This window comes from Cheilinus undulatus, linkage group 8 (genome assembly GCF_018320785.1).
Source record: "Cheilinus undulatus linkage group 8, ASM1832078v1, whole genome shotgun sequence".
NCBI lineage: Eukaryota > Metazoa > Chordata > Actinopteri > Labriformes > Labridae > Cheilinus > Cheilinus undulatus.
In genome coordinates this window covers 51,421,512-51,446,328 of record NC_054872.1, presented here as the reverse complement: position 1 = coordinate 51,446,328, position 24,817 = coordinate 51,421,512, and the positions used below count along the sequence as shown (strand labels likewise).

General features: G+C 39.9%; 2 protein-coding genes across 2 annotated transcripts; both read right to left on the bottom strand.

The window, feature by feature from the left end:
- Nucleotides 1–4,877: 4,877 nt before the first annotated feature.
- On the bottom strand, nucleotides 4,878–6,681 carry LOC121514302 (complement C1q-like protein 4). Its single transcript, XM_041794465.1, has 3 exons — nucleotides 6,362–6,681; nucleotides 5,790–5,921; nucleotides 4,878–5,566 (listed from the first exon to the last, which is right to left on the bottom strand). The coding sequence occupies exons 1-3, from the start codon at nucleotides 6,579–6,581 to the stop codon at nucleotides 5,286–5,288; spliced, it is 633 nt and encodes a 210-aa protein (XP_041650399.1). The 5' UTR covers nucleotides 6,582–6,681; the 3' UTR covers nucleotides 4,878–5,285.
- A 1,384-nt stretch (nucleotides 6,682–8,065) lies between these two features.
- Nucleotides 8,066–10,141, bottom strand: LOC121514300 (complement C1q-like protein 3). Its single transcript, XM_041794464.1, has 3 exons — nucleotides 9,699–10,141; nucleotides 9,148–9,279; nucleotides 8,066–8,754 (listed from the first exon to the last, which is right to left on the bottom strand). Exons 1-3 carry the CDS (start codon nucleotides 10,045–10,047, stop codon nucleotides 8,474–8,476), a joined length of 762 nt encoding a protein of 253 aa, XP_041650398.1. The 5' UTR covers nucleotides 10,048–10,141; the 3' UTR covers nucleotides 8,066–8,473.
- Between the last annotated feature and the right edge of the window lie 14,676 nt (nucleotides 10,142–24,817).

Here is a 24,817-nt window from a genome sequence, read left to right as displayed (position 1 = left end):
TTCATGTGTTTGTGCCTAAAATCAGAGTGACTGCATGGAAGAAACTTTTAGTCACATTAACTCTGAGCTGAAACAAAACCTTTATTTCATCCTCATATTAACAGCACAAATGCATCAGGATTTAATTCATACATTTGGCTTAAACTTCGTCCACTAGAAACTTGTGTTAAAATTCAGGCAATAGCAGAGATAGTGAATAAAATAAGTGTTGATCATAGGAAGCCATCATCCATCAGGAAAACAGAAATATCAGTCATCACCTGTACTTCTGTCATTCATACACTCTGTCCTTCAATAATTCATATTTTAATGTTAAATTCCCACATTAGTCAGAGAAGCATCAATGCAGAATATTTTCACTAATTCTTTTTTTTTTTTTTTTTACATAAAAATGATTTTTATTCCCATTTTGTATAAATAATATAAAACATGATATGAATTATTGATATAAGAATTAAATGAATCATAAATGTCAGAGTTTGGTCTTTAGTTTCAATATTGTTCTCTATGGCAGTGGTTCTCAACCTTGGGGTTGGGACCCCTTGGGGGGTCGCAAGACACTAAGAGGGGGTCTCCAGATTCCTTAAAAATAACCAGGTATATTTTAAAAACTCCACTGCTGCCACTTTCAACCAATTTTGCCAAATTTTGTCATCATTTTCTTTCCTACAAATTGCCATTTAACATCTATTTTTGCCCATTAAAAATCCTTTCCACCACTTTTTTCTGCCTAATTTTGCCACTTCTAAACCAATTCTTGCAATTGTTGCCTCTGTTGACCCATTATTGCCATTATTAACCACATTTTACCATTTTTTATGACCAATTTTACCCATTTTAAACACATTTAACTATCTGATATGCCCATTTTTGCCAGTATGACCAATTTCTGCCAAAATCTGCCTATTTTTTCTTTCTCAGTTAGCACAATGTTGCTAGTTTATGCCAATTTTTCCTCCCTTTTCACCAGATTTCCACCCATTTTTGCCAATTTAAAGTATTTTCAGCCACTTTTTAATTCCCTTTTCCCATTATTTATGCTCATTTTTGCCTTTTTTAGTTATTTTTTGCCAGTCTTATATACATTTTTTCCACTTCCAACTCATTTCTGCTACTTTAAAGATCCACCTTTTCCACCATTTTATTGACCCATTTTTTTTAATCTTTAACCCAGTTTAATTCCTTTTTTTTATTTTTAAACATAATAGATTTACATGTTTTAAGAAGGCTATATACTACACAAATGATTTTAAAATGAGACTTGTTTCAAAACCGTTTGAGGTCTATAAAAATGTGTTCATACAAAAAAAGCAAAAGGTAAAAAAACAGAGGAGAATAAGTCCAAAAAAGAAGAAATGTAACTACTGATAAGCAGGAAGGTTAAAGTCTCTCTCTAACTTTTCTGGCATCATTAATAAATGCTGATGAGTGATGAAGGGATTCTGCAGTACCGCCTTCAGCCACCAGATGGCAGCAGTAGTCTATGAAAGATGATGATCTCAGCTCTCTGTTCTCTGGCAGATAGAAAATATGACTACATATTCACTAACACACATCTCTGTGTCTGTGGACACTACATGATCATTATTTGTGTATAATATCTATAACAAAATATTTTTTCCAGAATAAGTTGTCACGTTTCTGCAAGTCGCATGACGTGAAGGACAGAGGTCATGGACAGGGAAAGTAACAAAAAGAAAATCTGCACCTTTATACAAAACAAAAATAAGGCCTTTGGGGTCTAAAAGATGGAGTGGAGTTATGCTTCTCCTCAGCCACCCACTAATTTTGCCAAAAGTTGGCAAACTAAAGTAAAAAGGCCTCAAACAGAGGTAGAATCGCTTGTTGGGGAGAAAACACTAAGTGCAGAAATCTCCTTAGAGATCAACCCTCACAAAAACTCTAGAATTTACCCTCTTTCCCTCAAAACACATAACCACTCTCACACTCTCAAAAACACTCATCACACAAACCAAAAGAAACCAACTGAAGGTGTTGGCTCTTTGGTGTCACACACCAAACTGAGGGAAAGAACCTCCTTTTATAGACTACCCAGGCTGATGAGCACCAGCTGAGTGCAATGAGGACAGGTGAGCTGAGTGAGAGGCTCGTTAGGAGTGCTGGAGGTCACAGACTACCTCCATCTGTAACAAAGTGGATGTCTATAGAAGCCCATTCCTGCCAAACAAAAAACAGAAAAAAAAGAACATGTGAAATAAGGCATTTATTTAAAAAAGTAAATCCTGAGTCATAATTTTAAGATAAAAGTGTCAGAATTGTGGGATAGAAAGGAAAAATTATGAGACAAAAATTCAAAATTACAAGTTACAAAGTCCGGATCATGGGATAAAGACATGGCAATGGCAATAAAATTAAGTTAAAGTGGTGAAATGGTCAAATAGCAGCAAAGAAATGGCAAAAAATGGCTGAAAGTTGTCAAAAATGTCCCCCCTAAAAATAGAAAAATTGGCAAAATTGATTATAAAATAAGTTACAGGTGGCAAAAATGGTTAAAAAAAACAGTAAAATGTGGCAACAATAGGAAAAAGAGGCATTCAATGGCAAAAGGCAGCGTAAATGTGCAAGAAAAACTGGAAAAGTGGTGGAAAAAATGAAAATAGCAGAAAGATAAACAAAACAAAAACTGGTAAAAAATGAAAACAAAAAAAGATAACAATGAGTAACAGGTGGAAAAATTGGTCAAAAAGAAAAAATGTGGAAAGAATGAGACTAAAATGGGCAAAAGTGGCAAAATGGTCAAAAACTTGCAAAGACGGGAAAAAAATGGTGAAAATCTGCAAAAATGGGGAGAAAAAGTGGCGTTATATGGAGAAAGGCAGCTGAAATGGTGAGAAGGGGCAAAACATGGCAATTAAGTGGAAAAAATTGTAAATAGCAAAAAGCAGGACAAAAAGGGAAAAGCTGGTGAAAATGGGCAAAATAAAATAAGTGGCAATTTGGGCTTAAAAATCTGGAAAAATGGATTAGAAGTGGCTAAAATGGGGGAAAATTGCAAATAAAAACGATGGAAATATACAAACAAAAACATAAAGGTTGAAAATTTAAACCAACTGTACAAGAGTGGGAAACAAACTGATCAATGTGACTGGCAATGGATAGTTTCTGAGGTTAAAGTTGACCTTTTTAAGGTTTTCTGGAGGTAAAATATTTCAAATGAAGACATAAAAGAGCCACAAATCATCACAAAAGAGCCACATGTTGAGTATCACTGCCTCAGACCTCCACAAGACATTAGCCGGATCCCAAGTCTCTTACTGGTCGGTCCTGGGTCCTAGGGGTACGCTCGAACCAGAAATAGTTTCTGATCCGCCATCTTAAAGACCGTCCCAAAGACCCTTACGTGGTTTTAAGACCCAAGCCATGAGACCGAGGACTGAGGTTTGAACACCAATGAGCAGAGACACATGAGAGCAGGCTTCCCAGAACTCTTTGTGCTCAAAGACACGCCCCCTTAGTGGATACCATTCTCTGATTGGACGATGTCAGAGAAACTTCACAGCAGCAGCAGAGATAAACAATGGAGCAGAAACAGAATTTATAACAGATGATAAACGACTCAACGGACTCTAAACAGAACATAAACATCAGAAGTTTTAAAAGGCTGAATAACTGATGGGCTGGGATTTAAAAAAGTGTTTGAAATAACCATTTATAGTGAAAATATATTTAATAAAATCAATAATAAAGAGTGAATCAGTATTGAGCTAAAATTTTGATTTGTTTTCTGGTTCACTGTCAAACATAAAACATGTTAAAGCTCATAAAATCAAATAAATAAGATCTTCCCTTTCCCACCAAACACCAACATCATTTAGACGTTTTTTCTACATTCGGTCCGTCATAACCTTAATTTAGTCAAAAGATAGCCGGGCAGTTGATCCGTGATTTGTCCGTCTGCTTTAGTCCAAACTGAGTCCAATAATAGTCGTTTAAAATATGACCATAATACAGCCACATCTTTATAGAGACGTCTTTTCAACAACCTGGAAATTACATTTTTTAACCATTTACTTTTCTATTGAATCTAGACGTTGTTTGGACAGAGTGGAGATGTTTTTTAACTTCTTTACAACTAATATTTGCTGGGTGTTATAGTCGTCTATTTAGTAGTAATTTCTGTTTATTAGATTGTGAAGAGAATTAAAGTCAGACAGCAGCAGTCTGTCAGGAAGAAACACGTTTAAATCATTGTAGGGTCAATAAAGTTTCAGTCTGATGTTAGTGAGCGTCAGGTTTGATCATTAGCCTTCACACTGAATAATTAGGATAATAAATAACTTTATAATAAAGCATTTGCTGGTACAAAAGGTTTGCATATATATATTTTATATACTGCAGGTTTCTCTTCATGCAGGTGTTTTCTGATCCCACACTGAGACCAAACAGTACAGTACAAATTATGCAGACACAGCTGTTTCTGCCTCCTGACAGCTGATTGATGATCAGCTGATTGATGATCAGCTGATTGATGATCAGCTGACACTGTCATCACAAACTGACGTCACTTCAACTGACGCTGCAGAGAGAAGGACGTCCCATGGACTGTTAAACATCGGTCCTTTGGCTTCAGTCTTCTGCATCGATTCCTCCGGTCTCTCCATGAGTCTCTGGTGGGACTAAGAATCATTTGTGAATTTTTCCAGATAACACTTCTGTTAACAGACGGGTCTGTGGTAGTACTGGTTTGATGATTTAACCGTTACTCAGAAGTGCTTCTTTATTTCAGGGGGGTGTAGAGGGGCATATCAGAGGGCCTCACTTTGACCAAAGGGTGCCTGAAATGTTCATGGATTTGAGGCCAGAAAAACGTCTGGAGTAAACCCTGATGACCACCAATGAAACACGGTGAGAGTAAAGAGAATTTGAAGTAAACTTTATTGAAAGGTGAACATGATGGAAAGATTGACAATCCCAGAGTTAGTCTCATGTTGTCATCTTGGAATATCAATGCTAAATCAGTGTATGAACAATATTAATCAGGTTTTACTGAAGACAAAAACATTGAAATGCAAAGAAAACATGGACATGGTTAATCCTGTGGGGAGGGTCAGGTAAGATTAAGGTACAGAGGAGCTGTTGTTGTTTGAGCAGTTTTTACATTTTTATTTCTTTCAAAATATCCTGTTGACTTCACATCAGACTTCAGCATCACAGAGAATAAAGAGGTGATATTACTGCTAATCTTCATGTAAAACTTTCTATATTATAATCAACTAAGTACTCTCATCAAACAGAATGATGATAGATTGGATCAGTGTCCAATCTCACATTTGAGAGACCAAAAAACCACTAAAAGTTGTATGGTAGTCGCCTCCATAAACGTGTGTATTTTCCATCATTCTCACATACACCTGGTCTCCCTGCTGCAGCTGAAGAAACACAGCATTTCCTCCATTATCATCACTGTCAGTGTCTGAATTGAGCTCAATAACCGAGATTATTTTCTCTGAGTTCTTGTGGAGCTCCAGGAGAAGTTTTTGGCCCCTATTAGCGTTACAGAAGAAGGTGAAGTAATAAACACCTGCCACAGGAGCGGTGAAGATACCTGGGAGAAAGAGAGAATATTAGAACCCCCATGGCAGCACAGGAAGCATAGATCAATAAATGCATAGATGAACTGAGAGACAAACATCAGCTGGAAAATTTCCAGCTGAATCTGACCATCAGAATAAGTCGAACCTGATCCAGCTGCTCAAACTTTGGTAGTTACTACCCATAAGTGGTCCACGAAAAAAATACACGGCCAACTGAGTGTCTCTGAGTCTTACCTGTGGCTGAATTGTAGGCGTTCCCGATGTTTGTTTTCACTGTTTTGTAGATTAAAGTTATTTCAGTGTTAAAAGGTCCGAAGTTTCCTCCGTTTCCTCCCAGTGCTGCACTGAAGGCCACTCTGGTTGTTTCTTCAAAGAAAGAATTACAACTATGTTAGTTTGTGATGGAGAAATTAAATGTTATTTAAAAAAGGAACCAACCAATATGTTTGTGTCATCATGACCAAAAGTCTTCAAAGGTCAAATGTCAGTTATAATATGTCATGCTGGGTGCCTTTCAATGAACTTCAGTCTACTTCATGATAACCCTCCTGTTAACCCTCACTCTAAAAGACAGACCTCTGGTTGGTTTCAGCTCGTCACTTCAAATTCATTCAATGATAGTTTGGATGATTCTAAAAGACAAAACGCTTTTTTTTTTTTTTGCTGTTCCTACATGAGAAACTTCAACATTTTTTTTAAATCAAAATAAGATTTTCACACACCCAAACACAAAACTTTGATATGTTTTTAGTGTCTGTGAACACGCTAGAACACGCTATGACAGAATAAATAAATCTCCACTTTACCTTTGTTCATCAGTCCACGAATCTGATTTTCACTCTCCCTCAGCTTGGTTTCACTGTCACTCATTCTGGTTTTTAAAGCGTTAAGTGTTTCAGACATGGCATTGAGCATTTTCCCAAGCTCACAAATGTCAGTCAAACACTGCCCTGAATCAGTGCTTAAACCAGTAGTCTGATCCTGAGCCAAAGCCAATCCACAGAACAACAAAACAAACCAAATCATGTTGAAATGATCTTCAGGTTAGTCAGAATAAAACTCCACTCACAGTTATCTGTCACTGACTGATCTGATTCCTCTGACCACTGGACTAGCTCTTATAGTGGTCTGATAAATTTCAACATGCCCTTCTGATCAAGGCTGATCCTGTCATCAGAGATCAATACCACCTCCACTTACCGGCAGCCAGTGAACCTCTGACATGGTGGAGAACCGCCAGAAAACACAGTTCATCACGGATCAGACCCTCAGGTTGACTTTGGTTCATGAAGATCCTGATGTTTCAGAGCTGAGCTACAAAGAGCTGAAGATACAGCACACTGCTCACTCTGTTATCAGGGCCCTAGCACCAGCCTGGGTGTGAGGACCTGATTAGGACTACAGCACCAGTCTGGGTGTGAGGACCTGATTAGGACTACAGCACCAGTCTGGGTGTGAGGACCTGATTAGGACTACAGCACCAGTCTGGGTGTGAGGACCTGATTAGGACTACAGCACCAGTCTGGGTGTGAGGACCTGATTAGGACTACAGCACCAGTCTGGGTGTGAGGACCTAATTAGGACTACAGCACCAGTCTGGGTGTGAGGACCTGAAAATGATGTCGATGGATGGAGCCAGTTGGAACCAGTTCTTGGTCCCTACCTAGAAGCCTAGCTGCTGTAAAAGACTGTCTAAATGATACCACCTGCTGGAAGGCTCAGGATTGTCTTCAGCTCAATAACTCAAATCAGAAATAATACTTTTTATTATTCAAAACTGCTCCAACCTCATGTTGTCTGGTCTTGGCATTTTTTTTAGAAAACATCAGATCCTGTTACGGCCGCCGCCATATTCTGGGGACTTTACCTCCCTCCCTTTGAGTGTGTGTGTGTCCTGGTGTGCTGTGTGTGTTCTGGTGAGAGTGTCTGCCACTGCAGCAGGAGCTGATGACTGATTCTGTCCACCTGCACGGGGGAAGCTGATTGGCGCAGAGGTTCACCTCCGAATTAACCAATCAGAAAGGAGTGTGCCGAGGAGGACATAAGGAGCCGGCAGACCAGAGAACACCAGCTAGCTGTAGCCAGCCATGCTCGTGTGCCTCTTTGACATTGTTGTAGTTAACCTCTGTAATTCTGTACTGCCCCAGACCTCCACAAGACATTGAAGAGGCATGTCAGCCATGACAGCCCTACAACATCCAGAGCCTTCAGCATCTCAGGTGAAATCTCATCTACACCTGGAACCCAGGGAGCTTTTAGATAAACTTTATAAAGAATCATTTGTGAACTTTTCCAGATAACACTTCTGCTAACAGACGGGTCTGTGGTAGTACTGGTTTGATGATTTAATCATTACTCAGAATCGCCTCTTTATTTCAGGGGGGTGTAGAGGGGGCATATCAGAGGGCCTCACTTTGACCACAGGGGGCCTGAAATGTTCATGGATTTGAGGCCAGAAAAACGTCTGGAGTAAACCCTGATGACCACCAATGAAACACGGTGAGAGTAAAGAGAATTTGAAGTAAACTTTATTGAAAGGTGAACATGATGGAAAGATTGACAATCCCAGAGTTAGTCTCATGTTGTCATCTTGGAATATCAATGCTAAATCAGTGTATGAACAATATTAATCAGGTTTTACTGAAGACAAAAACATTGAAATGCAAAGAAAACATGGACATGGTTAATCCTGTGGGGAGGGTCAGGTAAGATTAAGGTACAGAGGAGCTGTTGTTGTTTGAGCAGTTTTTACATTTTTATTTCTTTCAAAATATCCTGTTGACTTCACATCAGACTTCAGCATCACAGAGAATAAAGAGGTGATATTACTGCTAATCTTCATGTAAAACTTTCTATATTATAATCAACTAAGTACTCTCATCAAACAGAATGATGATAGATTGGATCAGTGTCCAATCTCACATTTGAGAGACCAAAAAACCACTAAAAGTTGTATAGTAGCTGCCTCCATAAATGTGTGAATTTTCACCCATTCTCACATACACCTGGTCTCCTCGCTTCAGCTGAAGAAACACAGCATTTCCTCCACTATCATAACTTTCTGTTTTTGAACTGTTCTCCCAAATAAAGACTATCTGAACTGAGTTCTTGTAGAGCATCAGAAAGGCTTTATGTGTACTGTTGGCATTATAAAAGAAGGTGAAGTAATAAACACCTGCCACAGGAGCGGTGAAGATACCTGGGAGAAAGAGAGAATATTAGAACCCCCCATGGCAGCACAGGAAGCATAGATCAATAAATGCATAGATGAACAGAGAGAAAAACATCAGCTGGGAAATTTCCTGCTGAGTCTGACCATCAGAATAAATAGAACCTGATCCAGCTGCTCAAACTTTGGCAGTTTCCACCCCTGATAGTGATCCAGGAAAAAACACCTGGCCAACTGAGTTTCTCTGAGTCTTACCTGAGTTTCTCTGAGTCTTACCTGAGTTTCTCTGAGTCTTACCTGAGTTTCTCTGAGTCTTACCTGAGTTTCTCTGAGTCTTACCTGAGTTTCTCTGAGTCTTACCTGAGTTTCTCTGAGTCTTACCTGAGTTTCTCTGAGTCTTACCTGAGTGTCTCTGAGTCTTACCTGTGGCTGAATTGTAGGCGTTCCCGATGTTTGTTTTCACCGTTTTGTAGATTAAAGTTGTGCGGGTGTTAAAAGGTCCGAAGTTTTCGGCGTTTCCTCCCAATGCTGCACTGAAGGCCACTCTGGTTGTTTCTTCAAAGAAAGTATTACAACTATGTTAGTTTGTGATGGAGAAATTAAATGTTATTTAAAAAAGGAACCAACCAATATGTTTGTGTCATCATGACCAAAAGTCTTCAAAGGTCAAATGTCAGTTATAATATGTCATGCTGGGTGCCTTTCAATGAACTTCAGTATACTTCATGATAACCCTCCTGTTAACCCTCACTCTAAAAGACAGACCTCTGGTTGGTTTCAGCTCGTCACTTCAAATTTATTTTGTGATAGTTTTGATGATTCTAAATTGACAAAACTCTGTTTTTTTGCTTTTTTTACATGAGAAACTTCAAGATTTTTTAAAATCAAAATAACATTTTCACACACCCAAACACAAAACCTTGATATGTTTTTAGTGAACACGCTATGACAGAATGAATAAATCTCAACTTTACCCTTGTTCATCAGTCCACGAATCTGATTTTCACTGTTCCGTAGCCGAGATTCACTGGCCTTGAGTTTGGTTTCAGTTGCCTGGAGTTTGGTTTCACTGGCCTGCAGCCTGGATTCAGTTGCCTGGAGTTTGGTTTCACTGGCCTGTAGCCTTGATTCAGTTGCCTGGAGTTTGGTTTCACTGTCATCCATTCTGGTTTTCATAGCGTCAAGTATTTCAGACATGGCATTAACCTTTCTCAGGAGCTCACACATGTCAGTCCAACACCCTCCTGATTCAAAAACTCTTACAGCAGTATTCTGATCCTGAGCCAAAGCCAAGCCACAGAATAACAAAACAAACCAAATCATGTTGAAATGATCTTCAGGTTAGTCAGAATAAAACTCGACTCACAGTTATCTGTCACTGACTGATCTGATTCCTCTGACCACTGGACTAGCTCTTATTCGTGGTCTGATAAAGTTTAACATGCCCTGACCTCGCCCACGCTCTGATCAAGGCTGATGCTATCATCCAAGAGCAATACCACCTCCACATACTGGCAGCCAGTGAACCTTTGCCATGGCAGAGAACCGCCAACAGAAAACACATTTCATCACGGATCAGACCCTCAGGTTGACTTTGGTTCATGTGGATCCTGATGTTTCAGAGCTGAGCTATAAAGAGCTGAAGGTACAGCACACTGCTCACTCTGTTATCAGGGCCCCTCTACTTTTACCTAGTGTTAGAAACACTGAAGTTGTAATTGCATGACAGCCCAGTCTGTTTAGAGGAAAATGGTAATATACTTCATACATTAGAGTTTTATTTGACAGGGATTGGTGGTCTAACAACACACCCTCTTTTACATGTGTAATACACACATGGACAAAGTTGTTGGTACCCCTCTGTTAATGAAAGAAAAACCCATAATGGTCTCAGAAATAACTTGAATCTGACAAAAGTGATAATAAATAAAAATTCAATGAAAATTAACCAATGAAAATAAGACATTGCTTTTAAATTGTGGTTCAACAGAATTATTTTAAAAAACAAACTCATGAAACAGGCCTGGACAAAAATGATGGTACCCCTAGAAAAGACTGAAAATAATGTGACCATAGGGACATGTTCAACCAAGGTGTGTCCTCTTATTAGCATCACAGGTGTCTACAAACTTGTAATCAGTCAGTCGGCCTATTTAAAGGGTGACAAGTAGTCACTGTGCTGTTTGGTGACATGGTGTGTACCACACTAAACATGGACCAGAGGAAGCGAAGGAGAGAGTTGTCTCAGGAGATTAGAAAGAAAATTATAGACAAGCATGTTAAAGGTAAAGGCTGTAAGACCATCTCCAAGCAGCTTGATGTTCCTGTGACTACAGTTGCACATATTATTCAGAAATTTAAGATCCACGGGACTGTAGCCAACCTCCCTGAACATGGCCGCAGGAGGAAAATTTATGACAAATCGAAGAGACGGATAATAGGAATGGTAAGAAAAGAGCCCAGAACAACCTCCAAAGACATTAAAGGTGAACTCCAAGGTCAAGGTACATCAGTGTCAGATCACACCATCCGTCGTTGTTTGAGCCAAAGTGGACTTCGTGGAAGATGACCAAGGAGGACACCACTGTTGAAAACAAATCATAAAAAAGCTAGTAATACCAAAAACAGAGGGGGAGGTCAGACTTGTATTATGTATGGTAAAAAGAGTCATAACCAGAAAAAACTAAGGCACACTGTTTTGGTATCATGAACTTTCCTTGAGACCTAAGAGCACCTGTGTTTGATATTTACAAATACGTGAAAGCAGCACTCCTAAGCCATCTTGGCTTTTTTTCATAAAAAAGCCAGACTTGAATTTGCCAAACTGCATGTTGACAAGCCACAAAGCTTCTGGGAGAATGTCTTCTGGACAAACGAGACAAAACTGGAACTTTTTGGCAAGGCACATCAGCTCTATGTTCACAGACGCAAAAATGAAGCATACCAAGAAAAGAACACTGTCCCTACTGTGAAACATGGAGGAGGCTCTGTTATGTTCTGGGGCTGCTTTGCTGCATCTGGCACAGGGTGTCTTGAATCTGTGCAGGGTACAATGAAATCTCAAGACTATCAAGGTATTCTAGAGAGAAATGTGCAGCCCAGTGTCAGAAAGCTTGGTCTCAGTCGCAAGTCATGGGTCTTGCAACAGGATACTGACCCAAAACACACAGCTAAAAACACCCAAGAATGGCTAAGAGCAAAACATTGGACTATTCTGAAGTGGCCTTCTGTAAACCCTGATCTAAATCCTCTTGAACATCTGTAGAAGGAGCTGAAACATGCCGTCTGGAGAAGGCACCCTTCAAACCTGAGCCAACTGGAGCAGTTTGCTCATGAGGAGTGGGCCAAAATACCTGCTGAGAGGTGCAGAAGTCTCACTGAAAGTTACAGAAATCGTTTGTTTGCAGTGATTGCCTCAAAAGGTTGTGCAACAAAATATTAAGTTAAGGGTAACATCATTTTTGTCCAGGCCTGTTTCATGAGTTTGTTTTTTAAAATAATTCTGTTGAACCACAATTTAAAAGCAATGTCTGATTTTCACTGGTTAATTTTCATTGAATTTTTATTTATTATCACTTTTGTCAGATTCAAGTTATTTCTGAGACCATTGTGGGTTTTTCTTTCATTAACAGAGGGGTACCAACAATTTTGTTCATGTGTACATTATTTTCTATATGAATATGCTTTAGAATGTGATGCAAAGTTGTTCAGATTAAGTGAAATATATGAACAGCAGACAGTAGAAATAGGACAATCTGCTTCTCTGAAATGACTTGATATGTACTCTGTATTTAATGATGTGATATTAACATGATAAGATGCAACAAAACCTAAAACTCAAGTTTAACTGTGCAGAATGTTCTTTAAATTTCAGAGAAATGTACAGAAATACTAACCTGACATGCCAGATGGATTTGTTTCACACATCCATCTGGGAAAGCTTCAATAGGAAACATTTGGAAAAAGGCAGGGGCCTTGAAAAAAGCTCAAAGTGTGATTGGATGAATGTTCTGTCACATCTCTACGGGCCAATCAGAGCAACAAAACTCGTGACGTAGCCGCTATCAAGCTGCGCGTGCGCAGCTGCCGAGGAATAACGCGAAACATGGAGACTACAGACATGTATGTACTGGACTTTTGTCGTTTTTGAAAAGAAAACAACTCACTGCTGTTCTTTGTTCATCTTTGTGAAATATTGTCAAGTTCTGATAAAACTGGCGCTTTAGCAGCATCCACACTAAGCTCTTCCGCCATAATTGCGCCGGCTTCTTGTTGCTGCTTGTTTCTGTCATGACTCCGCAGCACCTGAAAGTACTGCCCTCGTCGCTGATTGGTCTGTCACTTTCTAACCGGGCACAAACGGTTCAGATGGGAGCTTTGCAAGATGGATTCACCAGTGAAAAAACAAGGAAACAGGCGTATCTGCTTTGCAAGGTTACAGAAATACAGTATATGCTATCGAAAAACTGCAGAATTACACTGCTCCTGAAAAGATTAAGAAATAAGTCAGGGATGGAAAATAGTGGTTTAAATTAAAAAAAGGCTGTGTTAGCAAAGACTGGCAATCCACCAAAGGAAGAAGAAAGAAGAAATCCTGGCAGCTTAGAGAAAATACAGGATGAGACAGATATGTACCTGTTATAAAAGTATTGCTATGTTTAAGCTGTTCAGCATACAGACAACGTATGTGAGGAGTAGTGAGATGATCGAACACATGGTTCTGATGCTCACATCTCCATGTCTTTGAGTTTATCTCTCTTTGTTGCCTTTTGAAAGAAGTTTAATGGGAAAACTGGACTGGGTGGAGCTGAAATACAGCAGGACCTGGATTATTTTAGTGAGGTCTCATTGGCCTAAACAGTTGGAGTTGGAGTTGCTCTCTGAAAGTATATTTGTGAGAGGATGTCCCAAGAAAATTGCAAAGTTTAATTGTTTGACATAGAGCTACAATACATATATCGTTGAAAAGGTCTCATCATGGGGAAAACATATGTGAAGATGAGGTCTCCACATGACCCCTGCTGTGAGATAATGACCTTCGAACCTTGACCTCAGGGCATCTTTGAAGGCTTATAACAGCCTTCTTATAACAGCATCCACATAAACCCACACTAGACCTTGAATTCAGTCCTTGAACCTTTCCATGATGGGGAAATAGCTAATATTTGAAATAAACTACAACTCCCTACAGCCACAACATGCAGTCTCAAGGAAATCAGCGCCATATTTGTAGTCCTTTGTTGTTTCTACTCTAGGGTACAAAATAGTGTCATTAAACATACTTCCCCTTCATAAATCCATTATTTCATGCAGCCTTGATACTATTAATAAAACAAGTAGATGACCTGTTTCACTATAAAGTCCTGATCTCAGCGTTTGTCTGACATTTTGCCATTTTATCTAGAAACGGCAGTTTGGGCAGGCTGGTCCGCCATTTTTGCAAACCACGTCCAAAAATAGGATCATAAAATCGTATTTTTTAGTTTATCAAAACATTACTACCACCAAAATAACACATTACTGACTAAAAAACCTTTGAAACTCAAGGTTTAGTCTTAGTTCACATATTTTGGATGTTATTTCTGAAATGCTGTTTGTTTACTAGTTCTTCTGGTTTTATTATGTTAAACATAATTCTACACATATTTACTTCATTTATAAAATATTTGTTACAGTCAAAGTTGTGGTAACAGGCTACCTAGAGGTAGCATTTAAAGAAAGGGTAGCTATGTTGACTGATTTAACATATTTCTGATAAAACAAGGTGCAAATATGTCAGGGTTGAAAGATTTTATTAATAAAGTTATATTAATGCTAATATTAGAGGGATAATTATGTAGACATCTACATAAAAGTGGGCAAGGATCTATTTAATGCCAAAATGCTTCTTGATCATGTTATTTGAAGTGTCAATGCTAAAATACAAGGTAAATTATTCTATCTAAAGTACTTTGCTTTTTAACTAATTTCAATAAACCTAGATTTCTTAAGCTGTTCCATAAAACCATTTTCAGTCCAGTGTATCTGTGCGTCTCTGCGTTGTCATGGCAACAAGGCCGCTGTGGTTATAACAGAAATGGATGTGTATTTATCTATGTATTTATGGTAATTCAACTTCAATGGAAAAAAACGAGAATTAATAAAAACATATGGTATCTAGTCCATTCATCATAATCTCGGGCCAGTGGAGGATAGAAATGCTTATGTCTAAGACTATCGCTGTAGATTATGATTGAAAGCTGTAAAACAATTAATTCTTAACTCAACCGACACAAGAGATGTACTAAAAGTGGCCCTTCAAACAGACATTAAGATTCATTATCAAAATGGTCAAAATACACTGACCACTGGTTTATTTCAAAAAATGTATGGCCAAAAAACACGCTTTTAAAGCCCAGTCACATTATTCCTCAATGAAAAATGCTTACAGCACAGCAACTGGACAAATCTGAAACATGTATATGCACGTTTCTTGAAATGTAGCCACTATATGAAATCTTGGCTCAGAAACATACATATGTAACGTTTCTGTGTTTTGCAGAAACGTTGAATGTGAACATTTTCTCCTGGCGACTGGGTTGGCTGTTGGTTTCTGGACTGACCCCCCTGCTGCTGCTGGACAGAGGTTTCATTTGTGACTGTTTAATCTTCAGCATCCTTGATGACTCATGGCTGATGATGAAATAAGAAAACAATACGACTTGTTTACCAGCAGTCTGTTAAACAGTGACATATTGGACTCATGTCAGTCAACATTTGAGGTCAGCCCACAGCTCTTACAGACCAGAGACATCGTCTTCCCCTGTGGCTTTATAAAAGGTTAAATTCTACATGTAATTCCAAAGATTCAAAGAAAGGTGTGATGCTCCAAATAAAAACATCAATTATTTTGAGAATTACGATTGAAGTGTAAGCCACTAAAATCCAAATCAACAATGCCAAGACTACTTTATATTGAACTAAACATTTGAAGATCTAACACTCCAGATAAATAATAAAAATGTCTAAGAAGACATCAGGATTACTGTTCCAAGTGAAATATATAACACACTACAGAGTCCAAATACGACTGTCAAAAACTGGAAAACAAATCACTAGAACGATTCCAGGTTTACAATTCTAAAATAAAGATTTAACTCACTGAAGATTCCAAGTTGATCCTTCCATAACTGGAGGAAAATTCACTAAACATCCCCTCCCAGAAATTATTCTAAATAAAAATTATTTACTGAAAGTTTTCTAAGAATTAAATTCCAAAACCAGAACAATATTCAAAAGTAACAATCCAAAACTGTGATTCCACTCAAAGACAAAAACATATAGTCATACAGATTAAGGTTAACACAAACCTTCTAAACAGACCAGGATGTAACATTACACACCAGGGTTAGGCTAGGTGACCACACACACCCCTCAGGATGGACGAGTGACTAGAAATGGCACAGGTCAACGGCCGAGTGCTGTCAGTTCTCTCTGTCTTGGTCGCAGTTCCTAGAATGAATCGTTTGTGTTTATAGAAAAATGAAGGGCCAAAATGATTCTAATAAATTTGTACAATTTATGGAATTTTTATGAAATAAGGAACAAAGGGGGCTGAAATTATTAGTCAGAACAATTCTCATTAAAATGTGATTAAATATAGAAAAATGGTTTAAAATATAAACTATAAAATCAGAGACAGGTCCCTGATTAAACATGCCCTTCTGATCAAGGCTGATCCTGTCATCAGAGATCAATACCACCTCCACGTACCAGCAGCCAGTGAACCTCTGACATGGTGGAGAACTGCCAACAGAAAACACAGTTCATCACGGATCAGACCCTCAGGTTGACTTTGGTTCATGAGGATCCTGATGTTTCAGAGCTGAGCTACAAAGAGCTGAAGATACAGCACACTGCTCACTCTGTTATCAGGGCCCTAGCACTGGCCTGGGTGTGAGGACCTAATAAGGGCCAGAGCACCGGTCTGGGTGTGAGGACCTAATAAGGGCCAGAGCACCGGTCTGGGTGTGAGGACCTAATAAGGGCCAGAGCACCGGTCTGGGTGTGAGGACCTAATAAGGGCCAGAGCACCGGTCTGGGTGTGAGGACCTAATAAGGGCCAGAGCACTGGCCTGGGTGTGAGGACCTAATTAGGGCCAGAGCACTGGCCTGGGTGTGAGGACCTAATTAGGGCCAGAGCACCGGTCTGAGTGTGAGGACCTGATTAAGGCAAGAGCACCGGTCTGGGTGTGAGGACCTAATAAGGGCCAGAGCACTGGCCTGGGTGTGAGGACCTAATTAGGGCCAGAGCACTGGCCTGGGTGTGAGGACCTAATTAGGGCCAGAGCACTGGTCTGGGTGTGAGGACCTAATTAGGGCCAGAGCACCGGTCTGAGTGTGAGGACCTGATTAAGGCAAGAGCACCGGTCTGGGTGTGAGGACCTAATTAGGGCCAGAGCACTGGCCTGGGTGTGAGGACCTAATTAGGGCCAGAGCACCGGTCTGAGTGTGAGGACCTGATTAAGGCAAGAGCACCGGTCTGAGTGTGAGGACCTAATAAGGGCCAGAGCACCGGTCTGGGTGTGAGGACCTAATTAGGGCCAGAGCACCGGTCTGAGTGTGAGGACCTGATTAAGGCAAGAGCACCGGTCTGAGTGTGAGGACCTAATAAGGGCCAGAGCACCGGTCTGGGTGTGAGGACCTAATTAGGGCCAGAGCACCGGTCTGAGTGTGAGGACCTGATTAAGGCAAGAGCACCGGTCTGAGTGTGAGGACCTAATAAGGGCCAGAGCACCGGTCTGGGTGTGAGGACCTAATTAGGGCCAGAGCACCGGTCTGAGTGTGAGGACCTGATTAAGGCAAGAGCACCGGTCTGAGTGTGAGGACCTAATAAGGGCCAGATCACCGGTCTGGGTGTGAGGACCTAAATAAGGCCAGAGCACCGGTCTGGGTGTGAGGACCTAAATAAGGCCAGAGCACCGGCCTGGGTGTGAGGACCTAATTAGGGCCAGAGCACCGGTCTGAGTGTGAGGACCTGATTAAGGCCAGAGCACCGGTCTGGGTGTGAGGACCTAATTAGGGCCAGAGCACTGGCCTGGGTGTGAGGACCTAATTAGGGCCAGAGCACTGGCCTGGGTGTGAGGACCTAATTAGGGCCAGAGCACTGGCCTGGGTGTGAGGACCTAATTAGGGCCAGAGCACTGGCCTGGGTGTGAGGACCTAATTAGGGCCAGAGCACTGGCCTGGGTGTGAGGACCTAATTAGGGCCAGAGCACCGGTCTGAGTGTGAGGACCTGATTAAGGCCAGAGCACCGGTCTGGGTGTGAGGACCTAATTAGGGCCAGAGCACTGGCCTGGGTGTGAGGACCTAATTAGGGCCAGAGCACCGGTCTGAGTGTGAGGACCTGATTAAGGCCAGAGCACCGGTCTGGGTGTGAGGACCTAATTAGGGCCAGAGCACTGGCCTGGGTGTGAGGACCTAATTAGGGCCAGAGCACTGGCCTGGGTGTGAGGACCTAATTAGGGCCAGAGCACCGGTCTGGGTGTGAGGACCTAATTAGGGCCAGAGCACCGGCCTGGGTGTGAGGACCTAATTAAGGCCAGAGCACCGGTCTGGGTGTGAGGACCTAATAAGGGCCAGAGCACCGGTCTGGGTGTGAGGACCTAATAAGGGCCAGAGCACCGGCCTGGGTGTGAGGACCTAATTAAGGCCAGAGCACCGGTCTGGGTGTGAGGACCTAATAAGGGCCAGAGCACCGGTCTGGGTGTGAGGACCTAATAAGGGCCAGAGCACCGGCCTGGGTGTGAGGACCTAATTAGGGCCAGAGCACCGGCCTGGGTGTGAGGACCTAATTAAGGCCAGAGCACCGGTCTGGGTGTGAGGACCTAATAAGGGCCAGAGCACTGGCCTGGGTGTGAGGACCTAATTAGGGCCAGAGCACTGGTCTGGGTGTGAGGACCTAATTAGGGCCAGAGCACCGGTCTGAGTGTGAGGACCTGATTAAGGCAAGAGCACCGGTCTGGGTGTGAGGACCTAATTAGGGCAAGAGCACCGGTCTGAGTGTGAGGACCTAATAAGGGCCAGAGCACCGGTCTGGGTGTGAGGACCTAATTAGGGCCAGAGCACCGGTCTGAGTGTGAGGACCTGATTAAGGCAAGAGCACCGGTCTGAGTGTGAGGACCTAATAAGGGCCAGAGCACCGGTCTGAGTGTGAGGACCTGATTACGGCCAGAGCACCGGTCTGGGTGTGAGGACCTAATTAAGGCCAGAGCACCGGTCTGAGTGTGAGGACCTAATTAAGGCCAGAGCACCGGTCTGGGTGTGAGGACCTAATAAGGGCCAGATCACCGGTCTGGGTGTGAGGACCTAAATAAGGCCAGAGCACCGGTCTGGGTGTGAGGACCTAATTAAGGCCAGAGCACCGGTCAGAAGAGGCAAAAGAGGAAGCAGAATGTTCTGACACCACCATGAAGTCAATATTAGACTCTCCCTGTGAGGATGAGGATGTTTCACTGTCCTGGCTCTCACTCTGAGTTGCAGGCCGAAAGATTTTGTCCAGAGCCTTTTCTGCAGTCGAGTGCATCTTCATCTTGCTTGTTGGTGTAGAAGGAATGAAATGACCAGATAGCCAAGCCACACACAGTTTCTGATGGGAATCAAAGCAGGTGCATAAACTCACTAAGCATCGTTTTGGTTTTCTCCACAGTCAACTCTTTGAAGTGCAAGTGTGACCTGGTTAAGTTTCAGGTCAAGCTGTCAATCTGTCTAATTCAAAGACACATGAAAGAGCACACACACATACACACACACGTAATCACACAGACACACGTGCACACATACAAACACTATCTAAAAATAGCCTAATAAGCTCAATAACACAAGCACAAATACTAATGAAATGACAGGATTTTCATGCATAGGCCTATAATGGGGAAATGGCTGATTTTAGTGATGAACATTAAAAATGACAAATTTGACTATTTTTCTCAATAATGAAACCACAACATTACAGAATGCATGATTATATCATGCAACGTGAGAGATCAAAAATGTGGTTTGAATGGGAGTCAATGGGGCGTTTTTGTCTACCTGTGACTCGTAAGGGTAGTATATTTTAAATCAGATGCTACACAATAACTAATAATGCATCAAAGTCAATATTTTGGCTATTGTTGGACATACCCAGGACTGATTTAAAAAAACACCCCCCACCCCCCCAACATTAGTTTTCTGGAAAATAATGAATGTTTTGTGGGGTTTTTAGAAAAAATATTACCATCCTGTAATCAACCTGGCATTTAAAGGGTTAAAATCCTGAAAATTATTAAATAATTGATTGTTTTGATCAGAACTGAAGTTGATTAAAAGATTTGACCCAAAAAAGCAGAAAAAAATATGAATGTATCCTATTTTAATGCCATTTTTGGAGGTGGATGTTTTTGTCCTTAATGGCTTTAAAGGGTCGTAAATTTTAAATCAGATGCTACACGAAAACTAATAATGCAACAAAGTCAATATTTTGTATAATTATTGACATGTCCACACTGGATTTAGAAATAATGCCCCAGCCCTCCCACATTTGGTTTTAGGAAGATATCACATTTTTTTCCCCTTTTTCATTAAAAAACACATTGACTTTAAGTAATCAAACTGGCATTTAAAGGGTTAAAATCCTCAAAATGATTGAATGTTTGGTAGTTTTGAGCATAGCTTAAGTTGTTTAAGAGATTTATGCAAAAAAAATCAGAAAAAAATATTAATCTATTAAGTTTTTATAGCAGTTTTTTGGAAGTGGACATTTTTGTCCTTAATGACTTTAAAGGGTCATAAATTAAAGTAATGCCTGAGGGTTAAAAAAAACTACAAATGTTTTTTAAATTACACTGTTGCAACTTTACACCAATTTTGCCAAATTTTAACACATTTTTGCCACTTGAAACCCATTTTTTCTCAATTTTAAACCCTTTCCACCACTTTTTTTTCTGCCTGTTTTTGCCACTTCTAAACCAATTCTTAACCCTCTCCGCCTATTGTTAGCTCTGTTGACCATTATTGCCACTATTAACCCCTATTTACCACTTTTTATGCCACACTTCACTCTTTGACATGCCTATTTTTGCCAGTTTAACCCATTTCTTCCAATTTCTGCCTCAGCTAACCCTTTTTTGCCCATTTATATCAAATTTTCAGCCCATTTCACCAAATTTCCACCTATTTTTGGCACTTTAACGCCATTTCAGTCACTTTTAATCTCCTTTATCACTTAACATGCTTGTTTTTGCAACTTCAACCCATTTTTGCCATTTTTTCTTTTGTTATTTTTGCCACCTTTATCAAATTTTTGGCACTTCTAACCCATTTCTGCTACTTTTGAAATCCAATTTCACCACCTTTTCCACTATTTTTGTTCCCATTATTTACCCATTTAAGCTTTTTTAACTCTGTTTTTAACAACAGGATGTAAATTTTTTAAGAGGCCTTGTCTCCACATGACTATTCTATAATGTTCATGGCTGTTGGACCACCTTCAGGTGCAGCGGGGGTCCCCGGTCTCAGGCTGAAAAGGTTGAGAACCCCTGCTCTATGCCACATATTTAGCAGGAAATTTACAACACATAACAGTCCCTTGTAAACACTATATTTTATAATCGTTTTAATATATTAAAAAGCACAATAAGAGTAAAAGAGTATAGAAGTATCATTCATGTTATATTGCTATGGCAGCCTGTCTTCTGCCATGTTGTGTTATGGTTAATTAATCCTGATAACAATAGTTAAATAATCTAACCATTAAATAAGGAGAATGTAGCTATAAATGCGTTTAAGCAAAAAACTTCTGATATTAAAAGATTTTATTAACAGTGCTTCAAGGAAAAACAACACAGCCACAACCGTTTGAGGTTTATAAAAATGTGTTCATACAAAAAGCAAAAGGTAAAAAAAACAGAGGAGAATAAGTCCAAAAAAGTAGAAATGTAACTACTGATAAGCACTTTTACTGATAAGCACTATTACTTTTCTGGCATCATTAATAAATGCTGATGAGTGATGAAGGGATTCTGCAGTACCGCCTTCAGCCACCAGATGGCAGCAGTAGTCTATGAAAGATGATGATCTCAGCTCTCTGTTCTCTGGCAGATAGAAAATATGACTACATATTCACTAACACACATCTCTGTGTCTGTGGACACTACATGATCATTATTTGTGTATAATATCTATAACAAAATATTTTTTCCAGAATAAGTTGATGTCTATAGAAGCCCATTCCTGCCAAACAAAAAACAGAAAAAAAAAGAAAATGTGAAAATAAGGCATTTATTTAAAAAAGTAAATCCTGAGTCATAATTTTAAGATAAAAGTGTCAGAATTGTGGGATAGAAAGGAAAAATTATGAGACAAAAATTCAAAATTACAAGTTACAAAGTCCGGATCATGGGATAAAGACATGGCAATGGCAATAAAATTAAGTTAAAGTGGTGAAATGGTCAAATAGCAGCAAAGAAATGGCAAAAAATGGCTGAAAGTTGGCAAAAATATCCCCCCTAAAAATAGAAAAATTGGCAAAATTGATTATAAAATAAGTTACAGGTGGCAAAAATGGTTAAAAAAAACAGTAAAATGTGGCAACAATAGGAAAAAGAGGCATTCAATGGCAAAAGGCAGCGTAAATGTGCAAGAAAAACTGGAAAAGTGGTGGAAAAAATGAAAATAGCAGAAAGATAAACAAAACAAAAACTGGTAAAAAATGAAAACAAAAAAAGATAACAATGAGTAACAGGTGGAAAAATTGGTCAAAAAGAAAAAATGTGGAAAGAATGAGACTAAAATGGGCAAAAGTGGCAAAATGGTCAAAAACTTGCAAAGACGGGAAAAAAATGGTGAAAATCTGCAAAAATGGGGAGAAAAAGTGGCGTTATATGGAGAAAGGCAGCTGAAATGGTGAGAAGGGGCAAAACATGGCAAAAAAGTGGAAAAAATTGTAGATAGCAAAAAGCAGGACAAAAGGGAAAAGCTGGTGAAAATGGGCAAAATAAAATAAGTGGCAATTTGGGCTTAAAAATCTGGAAAAATGGATTAGAAGTGGCTAAAATGGGGAAAATTGCAAATAAAAACGATGGAAAAATATACAAACAAAAACATAAAGGTTGAAAATTTAAACCAACTGTACAAGAGTGGGAAACAAACTGATCAATGTGACTGGCAATGGATAGTTTCTGAGGTTAAAGTTGACCTTTTTAAGGTTTTCTGGAGGTAAAATATTTCAAATGAAGACATAAAAGAGCCACAAATCATCACAAAAGAGCCACATGTTGAGTATCACTGCCTCAGACCTCCACAAGACATTAGCCGGATCCCAAGTCTCTTACTGGTCGGTCCTGGGTCCTAGGGGTACGCTCGAACCAGAAATAGTTTCTGATCCGCCATCTTAAAGACCGTCCCAAAGACCCTTACGTGGTTTTAAGACCCAAGCCATGAGACCGAGGACTGAGGTTTGAACACCAATGAGCAGAGACACATGAGAGCAGGCTTCCCAGAACTCTTTGTGCTCAAAGACACGCCCCCTTAGTGGATACCATTCTCTGATTGGACGATGTCAGAGAAACTTCACAGCAGCAGCAGAGATAAACAATGGAGCAGAAACAGAATTTATAACAGATGATAAACGACTCAACGGACTCTAAACAGAACATAAACATCAGAAGTTTTAAAAGGCTGAATAACTGATGGGCTGGGATTTAAAAAAGTGTTTGAAATAACCATTTATAGTGAAAATATATTTAATAAAATCAATAATAAAGAGTGAATCAGTATTGAGCTAAAATTTTGATTTGTTTTCTGGTTCACTGTCAAACATAAAACATGTTAAAGCTCATAAAATCAAATAAATAAGATCTTCCCTTTCCCACCAAACACCAACATCATTTAGACGTTTTTTTTCTACATTCGGTCCGTCATAACCTTAATTTAGTCAAAAGATAGCTGGGCAGTTGATCCGTGATTTGTCCGTCTGCTTTAGTCCAAACTGAGTCCAATAATAGTCGTTTAAAATATGACCATAATACAGCCACATCTTTATAGAGACGTCTTTTCAACAACCTGGAAATTACATTTTTTAACCATTTACTTTTCTATTGAATCTAGACGTTGTTTGGACAGAGTGGAGATGTTTTTTAACTTCTTTACAACTAATATTTGCTGGGTGTTATAGTCGTCTATTTAGTAGTAATTTCTGTTTATTAGATTGTGAAGAGAATTAAAGTCAGACAGCAGCAGTCTGTCAGGAAGAAACACGTTTAAATCATTGTAGGGTCAATAAAGTTTCAGTCTGATGTTAGTGAGCGTCAGGTTTGATCATTAGCCTTCACACTGAATAATTAGGATAATAAATAACTTTATAATAAAGCATTTGCTGGTACAAAAGGTTTGCATATATATATTTTATATACTGCAGGTTTCTCTTCATGCAGGTGTTTTCTGATCCCACACTGAGACCAAACACTAAACGTGGGTATTTGTTTAGAATAAATACAGAACAAATTATGCAGACACAGCTGTTTCTGCCTCCTGACAGCTGATTGATGATCAGCTGATTGATGATCAGCTGATTGATGATCAGCAGCTGACACTGTCATCACAAACTGACGTCACTTCAACTGACGCTGCAGAGAGAAGGACGTCCCATGGACTGTTAAACATCGGTCCTTTGGCTTCAGTCTTCTGCTTCGATTCCTCCGGTCTCTCCATGAGTCTCTGGTGGGACTAAGAATCATTTGTGAATTTTCCAGATAACACTTCTGCTAACAGACGGGTCTGTGGTAGTACTGGTTTGATGATTTAATCATTACTCAGAATCGCCTCTTTATTTCAGGGGGTGTAGAGGGGGCATATCAGAGGGCCTCACTTTGACCACAGGGGCCTGAAATGTTCATGGATTTGAGGCCAGAAAAACGTCTGGAGTAAACCCTGATGACCACCAATGAAACACGGTGAGAGTAAAGAGAATTTGAAGTAAACTTTATTGAAAGGTGAACATGATGGAAAGATTGACAATCCCAGAGTTAGTCTCATGTTGTCATCTTGGAATATCAATGCTAAATCAGTGTATGA